Source organism: Hyperoodon ampullatus, assembly GCF_949752795.1.
Source record: "Hyperoodon ampullatus genome assembly, chromosome: 19".
Classification (NCBI taxonomy): Eukaryota; Metazoa; Chordata; class Mammalia; order Artiodactyla; family Ziphiidae; genus Hyperoodon; species Hyperoodon ampullatus.
The window spans coordinates 40,215,992-40,223,275 of record NC_136932.1 but is presented as its reverse complement, the minus strand read 5'-3'; the positions used below and the strand labels follow the sequence as shown (position 1 = coordinate 40,223,275).

General features: G+C 48.5%; 1 protein-coding gene across 1 annotated transcript; it reads left to right on the top strand.

The window, feature by feature from the left end:
* Nucleotides 1-1,844: 1,844 nt before the first annotated feature.
* Nucleotides 1,845-7,236, top strand: C1QBP (complement C1q binding protein). Its single transcript, XM_079725449.1, has 6 exons — nt 1,845-2,103; nt 2,718-2,868; nt 4,765-4,858; nt 6,254-6,349; nt 6,596-6,718; nt 6,856-7,236. Exons 1-6 carry the CDS (start codon nt 1,881-1,883, stop codon nt 7,003-7,005), a joined length of 837 nt encoding a protein of 278 aa, XP_079581575.1. The 5' UTR covers nt 1,845-1,880; the 3' UTR covers nt 7,006-7,236.
* The last annotated feature ends 48 nt before the right edge of the window (nt 7,237-7,284 follow it).

Sequence of the window (7,284 nt, the reverse complement as noted above, 5' to 3'; positions counted from 1 at the left end):
GGTATTGGTAAAAGAAAATATTGTATTTTTAATAAAACGTTCATCATGCTGGTAAAAAATTGGGAGTGGGGTAATTTATTATGTTCCTCAGCAAATTATATAGAGGAATTCTCTGGGACAAGTAAAATTTAAAATTTTAAAAATAGCTTCTATGTTTCTGTACAGAAATATATTTATCACTAACATTCTGGTAGAGTTTTCATACAGTAGTTTTTTATTGGGCTTTTTAAAAAGTTAACTTTTAACATAGCTGCTCAGGGATTAAATCATATTAGAAAAGCTGGTCTGACTCTCCATATTACTACAAAGAAATACATGGTTGTTTACATTAAGCTGCAGGGGATAGATAAGTACACTTTAAACTTTCTTAAGAAAGTTAAATGTTTCACAGTGATGTTGCAATCTAACCTTGAGCTATTCTTTTCAATCCTACAATCTCCAGTGGTGTGCCACCTTTTTTCCAACCTGTGAAATCCATATCTAGGTGAATCACTAGCTCCCTTGAGCAGCTTCATGTAAATAGATGCACTCCAAGCAGATCACATGCCTCAGATGTTTGTCTTCTGCTTCTAGTAATCATGGAGTGTGAAACCTCCAGAGCAGCATAGATCTAAGAACTGCCAACACCCAGTTCTTGGTAAAAAACCTTTGGTAAAGAGATGCCAGAATGGAGACAAGTTTTTGCTCTGTGGATAAGACTGATTATGTACTGTGATGCATAAATCCATTTAATCCAGCTGTCAAGAAATGCTTAGAACTGTGGCCAGGCATCTAAGATACCATTCCTTGTGCATAGAAGGAAACACTGCACCTGTGGGGAAGCAAGAATTTCATTATATTTTATTTGATCAGAATATTATAACTTGCAGCAAAAAAAAATCTAGTTGGTTCAGGTTTATGTTGTATTTTGAGAGTCTCTTCTTGTTCAAACAGAGCTCTAAAGAAGCACTGGCTCTTGTATATAATGCTCAAATTTGCACATGACTATCAAATCCATTAAAAGTGAATCTTGTACATGTGTGAGGCTTCTTTCTTGGGTCTCCTTTCCCTTATTCACAGAATGCTGTTTAGAATATATTAAGTATGTCTTATCTTTGCCACTTGATTTGGGAAGACTTACTTTCTTGCTACCTTATATATCTTATGTGTCCTGGTAAGGTAGGAACATTAGTTCTTAACCTAAATTTAATGTAAGCTGTGGCTTCTTGCCCCCAGAAAAATAATGTCCCATCAGAACCTGGGTGTAAGGTTGGAAGGTTGCAGAAATTAACCAGGGCTCTTGCCTTTAGGAGCTCCGGGTCTGGTGGGGGTGAGGGTCAGCTGCCAGGTAAACCAGCAGTGCCAGGAGGTTTCTGCTGAGAAAAGAATGAAGCACAGGGGCCGGGTCGCACAGGCATGAGTCTGTTTTTCAGGGAAGAGAGGAGGAAGTTCCAGGAAGGCCTCTTATGGGAGGTGATCCTGGAGGCTGGTCTTTGGGAGTTGGTGGTGGCAAGAGTGCATTCCACGAAGTCATAGAAAGCCTGGCCGTGAGAACAGTAGATGGAAATTTGGAGAGTGTAAGCAGCCACTGGAGAGAACGGATGCTGGCCAATTAAACAGCAAGCCTGGGACACCAGACTCAGGCCGACTCAGCTAAAGAAGTTCCGGAATCGGATTCCAGGCCTCCCCGGGAGGGCACACCGGAGGCCACCAACAGAGGGCGCATTCCCACCCGCTGTGCCTTCGGTCTGCAAAGCGGCGGCGCGGAAGCACTTCCCGGGAGGGGGCGGGACTTCCGGCGGCGGCCCTAGATCTAGGGGGCGCAGTGGCAAAGAGTCGTCCTTCTTGCCGAGAGTTGTCTTTCGTATCCGCACGTGTCTGCCGCCGCCTCCGCTGCAGAAATGCTGCCGCTGCTGCGCTGCGTGCCCCGCGTCCTGGGCACCGCTGTCGCTGGCATCCGCGCCACCGCGCCCTCCCTACCGCTGCTGCAGCCCGCGTCCAGGCCGTGCGCCCGGCCCTTCGGGCTGCTGAGCGTGCGCGCGGGGTCGGTGCAGTTGCCCGGTCTTCTGCGGCCTTGGGGGCCCTGCGGCTGCGGCTGCGGCTGCGGCGGACTGCATACCGAAGGTAAGACTCGTGCACGTGGGCCGGGGGCGTGAGGGGCCAGGGCCTGGGTGGGGCGGGGAGTCCGGGACGAGGAAGTGTAGACCACCCGTGGACAGCCCGGAACCGCCCCCGAAGTCCAGAACATTCTCCCACTGATCGGCGACCAGCGGGTTAAACCCACGCGTGATCGCATTTCCCGTCTTCCCCCACCTCTGTTTCACTTTGCGGGGAGAGATGCTGTAAAGCCCTGGAGGCCGATTCTATTCTCAGTCTCTCGAAAATGGAACTTTGTGAAAGCCCAAGGTCGCGGTTGGGAGTAGCGTGGTGTTGTCTGTTGGCAAGTGAAAGAGGGTAATTGCGAATTTTTCTTGCTTTATTTTGAAACGTGGTAAGGAGTTCATTGTTGGGAATCACTTTTCCAGAATCCGAGCTCAGCTTCCCACTGATAGCTTACGGCTTTTTTTACAGATGAGGAAACTGAGGCTTAATGGATATGAGCTGGGTTAAGTTCCCAGAGCCACCGTTAATAGCAGAAGTATTAGAAACAGCCCAAATACAGGTCTCTGGTTGTAGTAACCTGGGTCATTTTCCATTTTAGACTGATTGGCTCTTTCTGTAACTTATTTCCATTGTAGGGGACAAAGCTTTTGTTGAATTCCTCAATGATGAGATTAAGGAGGAAAAGAAGATACAGAAGTATAAGTCTCTCCCCAAGATGTCTGGAGGTTGGGAGCTGGACGTGAATGGGACAGAAGCCAAATTAGTGCGGAAAGTTGCTGGAGAAAAGTAAGTACCAGGGGCCTATGGACTCCAGGGAACCAAATCCATGACCCTGCAGGACCTGCCCTGACTCATCCACAACAGCCTTTAGTTAAGGCGGGTACTTAACAGACACGTGGTTTCCGAGAGATCGTAGGATTCATTTGGATAACTTCATAAGCTCCAGGTCGTTCATTCACTGCACACTTACGTGCTGTGGTAGTTAATAAGGAGATGGTAAGCAAGTAGCACCGAAGCCAAGTCGCTGGGAGCCTACTGGACCAGTAGAGGTGTCAGTCACTAAACCCTTGCTGGTGAGGGAGGTTATGCCTTGCCTAAATCTAGGCCCGCAAATTCAGAAATTCTGACAGCACTGACAGAATCTCAGATTTGCAATGCTGACTTACTATACTACAGGCTCTGGCTAAGGAAAACAAAGCTCCTACTCTGTTTACAGTTGAGAAAGCAAGATAAGGGTGGGGTTGCCGTATAGTAAGGGTCACCATGAGAAAGATGGGAAGGCTTTAACCTGCTTAAGCTGTTTGTGATCTAATTTGAGTGAATTTTTGTATATGCTGTGAAGTAGGGTTCTGTTTTGTTTTGGTGGTGTAGTGTTTTTCCCCTCATAGGTCAATCATGTATTCTGTAACGTGACCTAAACCACTTTTCCTGGGGTAAGTCATAGGCAGTTTGGGGCCATTATAAGTAATGTTCTAATGAACATAACTGCATTTCTGTGCCCAGGCGTCAGCTTGGTCCGCACTGTTGCAGATTAGACAGATTTTGTGGCTGAACCTCAAACCTCAAACTGGCAAGGCAGCCAGTTAGCACAGCTCCAGAGGGGAGTGGTTACAGTGCACTGTTGTCTGCAACCCAGCAGTGCTCGTTCCAGATCTCTCAATTTTATTTTATTTTTATTTTTTTATTTTTGCGGTACGCGGGCCTCTCACTGCTGTGGCCTCTCCCGTTGCGGAGCACAGGCTCCGGACGCGCAGGCCCAGCGGCCACGGCTCACGGGCCCAGCTGCTCCGCGGCATGTGGGCTCCTCCCAGACCGGGGCACGAACCCGTGTCCCCTGCATCGGCAGGCGGACTCTCAACCACTGCACCACCAGGGAAGCCCTCTCAATTTTAGATTCAAATTTTGGAACATGATATGTCAGGTGAAGGTTCTTGCAACTTAAAATTGTCATTAGTTGGTGTTTGTGGCCTGCTTTGTGATTATACAACTTCCCACAACTGCTCTGAGGAATGAGCCTGTCCTGCAGCATGTTCTTTTATTTTTTTGGCGGTGCCCTGTGTCTTGCAGGATCCTAGTTCCCCATCCAGGGATTGAACTTAGGCCACGGCAGTGAAAGCGCTGAGTCCTAACCACCGGACCACCAGGGAACTCCCCAGCAAGTGTTGCTCTTTGTGAGGCCTCCCCTTCATGGGGCCAGGGCTGCTCTCCATCCTCAGCTGATGCCACAGCCCTCCAGTGCTCCTTCTTCCCTTCTTCTCGGGCAGATTTTCTTCTAATGGAGAAAAGCTTTTAAAGGAGGCTTCTGCCCCCTGCCCCCAGCTTCTCAGCTGCTCACTACTGGAAGGTGCCCTGGAAAGACAAGGGTGGCAGTGTCAGTCGGCTGTGGCCAGGAGGTAGCCAGTGGACACAGGTTGGCAGTGAGCCCTGGATGCTGGCCTGGTGACAGGAGCCCACACGTGACTGTATTTGGCTGAGGAACAAGTGCCTAATTGACTCAGCAGCCAACACGTAGTAGGCCCACTTCAGACCTGCTGAATCTATCTGTGGGTGGGATGCAGGCACCCGCCTTTTGGAAGTTCTGCAAATCAGAGGCATTGTTTCTGCAGCATTTTTAAGCAAGCCTCGGTATTTACTCCTCAGTTAAGAGGACATCCTCTGTTGTGTTTTCTCTTGCCTTTCTAGGGTCACTGTCACTTTCAACATTAACAACAGCATCCCACCCGCATATGATGGGGAGGAGGAACCCTCTGAAGGGCAGAAGGTTGAAGAACAGGAGGTGAGTTTGTAACACTATAACCAGCCTGTACCTCCTGCTTCTCACAGGCTACTCTGGAGGCTTGGAGAAGGAGCATTGGTTTTTGTTTTGTTTCAGTTCTCTTAACACTAGGAGAGAAGGCAAAGGACCACCATCCTGGGGCCTTTTCTTGTAGAGCACTAGAGCTGTGTGGCCCCTTTTCTTTCCCAGGGGCGAAGTAAATTGTTACCTTTAGGCTTAGGCTTTACAATTTGCCCTGTGTTCACTTAATAGAAAGGAACTGAAACTGTCTTAACCCTTCCCGTGATCAGGAGGTAAGTTATCACTTGGAGTGTTTCCGAGTGAGGCGCGCTCTCACACGTCCCAGGCTGGTGATAGGCACCAGGCAGGGGCATCAGAGACTTGGGCAGCGTCTCTCCTTAAGGTGTGCCGCCCTTCTTGCTTGGACCTGGATGGTGCTCAGTCTCCAAACATTTTAGGAAGCAGTGTGCCCAGCCTAGAAACCAGCCAGTGTGAGGGCCACAGGGTCCCCAGGCTTTCTGGCTGGGTTGGCATGGTATTGTCTCACGACCCAGCTCAGCTCCCTGGAGCGTTGGCCCAGCACTAGGACTGCCCCACCCCTAACACACACACTGGCTGTCTCACCCTCAAAGAGGGGGTTGCTGTGCTTTAGCCAGAGGCACCAGCCTCTAGTCCTGGGCTGTAATAAAGGACGATCCCGAAACAGCTGGGAAGGGATTTTGGAGCTTTAGGCCAGCTTTGTAGCGTATGGATGTAGAAAAAGGCCCAGGAAGATTAACTTAATTGGCACTCTCGCTGGGGCTGAAGTTCAGATTTCCTGATTCTAACCTTGTAGAATTAGGTTAGAAACTAGTATGTATTAGGTTCTAATATGTAAACTAGTATGTTCTTTAAACAAGTAGTGTGGCTAATGGAAGTGAAATGCTGTCTAAGTATATGATACTTTGCCATCCAAAACATAGTCTACAACTCTAGAAAGGATCCACAGGATGGGTTCAGCCCAGTCTGTCTGAACAAGCTGGTACGTGGCTTTAATACTCTGTGTTAAAAGATCCTAGGCTGGGCTTCCCTGGTGGCACAGTGGTTGAGAGTCCGCCTGCCGATGCAGGGGACGTGGGTTCGTGCCCCGGTCCAGGAAGATCCCACATGCCACGGAGCGGCTGGGCCCGTGAGCCATGGCCGCTGGGCCTGCGCGTCTGGAGCCTGTGCTCCGCAACGGGAGAGGCCACAACAGTGAGAGGCCCGCGTACCGCAAAAAAAAAAAAAAAAAAGATCCTAGGCTTCTTATTTGGGAACACCATAGCGTAGCAGTGGCCATCAGACCCCCTGAACTGAGACCTTCGGTCCAGACCCCTGCCAACAGAGACATTTACTGACTCATTCTTGTTCCCCCAGCCTGAATTGACATCCACTCCCAATTTTGTGGTTGAAGTTGTAAAGGATGGTAGCAACAAGGCCCTTGTGCTGGACTGTCACTATCCAGAAGATGAGGTATGTAGAATGGAGTGCTAGCAGCCCTGGGGACAAGGAGGGCCTCTGGGGACCTTCCTGGTCCCATTTAGCTGATACTAACATTTTCTAGCTTAGACCAGCAAAACTGGGAAGACTGGGGTGGGGGGCGGTGAGGGAGCAAGGTTAAAATCTGAGTTTCAAGCTATAAATAGTCCCTTTTCTTTGCATGAGTCTGGCTTGTCCTGGGAAACCTTTCAGTTTTCCCCAAATATTGTCTCTTGTCAGATTGGACAAGAAGAGGAGGACCAGAGTGACATTTTCTCCATCAAGGAAGTGAGCTTTCAGTCCACTGGCGATTCTGACTGGAAGGACACGAATTACACGCTCAGCACTGATTCCCTGGACTGGGTGAGTGCTCGATAAGTTGATGGTGCGCTTGGGCCTTGCAGGGGAGGGTCTAGTCCAAGGCCACACAAAGAAGCATCTTAATAAGTGTCTCAGGTGCCTTTTTCTTTTTTTTTTTAAACTAATGTTTCTCCTTTTAGGGCTTATACGACCACCTCATGGATTTCCTTGCGGACCGAGGAGTGGACAACACTTTCGCTGATGAGTTGGTAGAGCTCAGCACAGCCTTGGAGCACCAGGAGTACATTACTTTTCTCGAAGACCTCAAAGGTTTTGTCAAAAGCCAATAGAGAAGACAAGGTGCCAAATACCTTAATTTTATGGCAGGCTTTGGCCAGTGAACAACACCTACTCTGAAGCCAGACCCACATACTTTGAAATGGTTTTCATCCCAATATCATGGAAAATAATTCAATATTAACTTATTTCTGTTGCCTCTTATTTACCATTTATTCTCTACAAACCTGTTATTTCTAGATTTTTGTATAACATAATGATGGACAATAAAATCTCCAAGGTGATTTGTCTTTTCTATTTCTACTTCCCTTTCAATCTGCATTATGAAAGAC

Excerpts from the sequence above, each read along its gene's own strand:
- C1QBP (XM_079725449.1), top strand. The coding sequence starts at position 1,881 with ATGCTGCCGCTGCTGCGCTGCGTGCCCCGCGTCCTGGGCACCGCTGTC. Across the intron at positions 2,104-2,717 it reads CGGCGGACTGCATACCGAAG|GGGACAAAGCTTTTGTTGAA; the intron begins GTAAGACTCGTG and ends TTTCCATTGTAG. Across the intron at positions 2,869-4,764 it reads CGGAAAGTTGCTGGAGAAAA|GGTCACTGTCACTTTCAACA; the intron begins GTAAGTACCAGG and ends TTGCCTTTCTAG.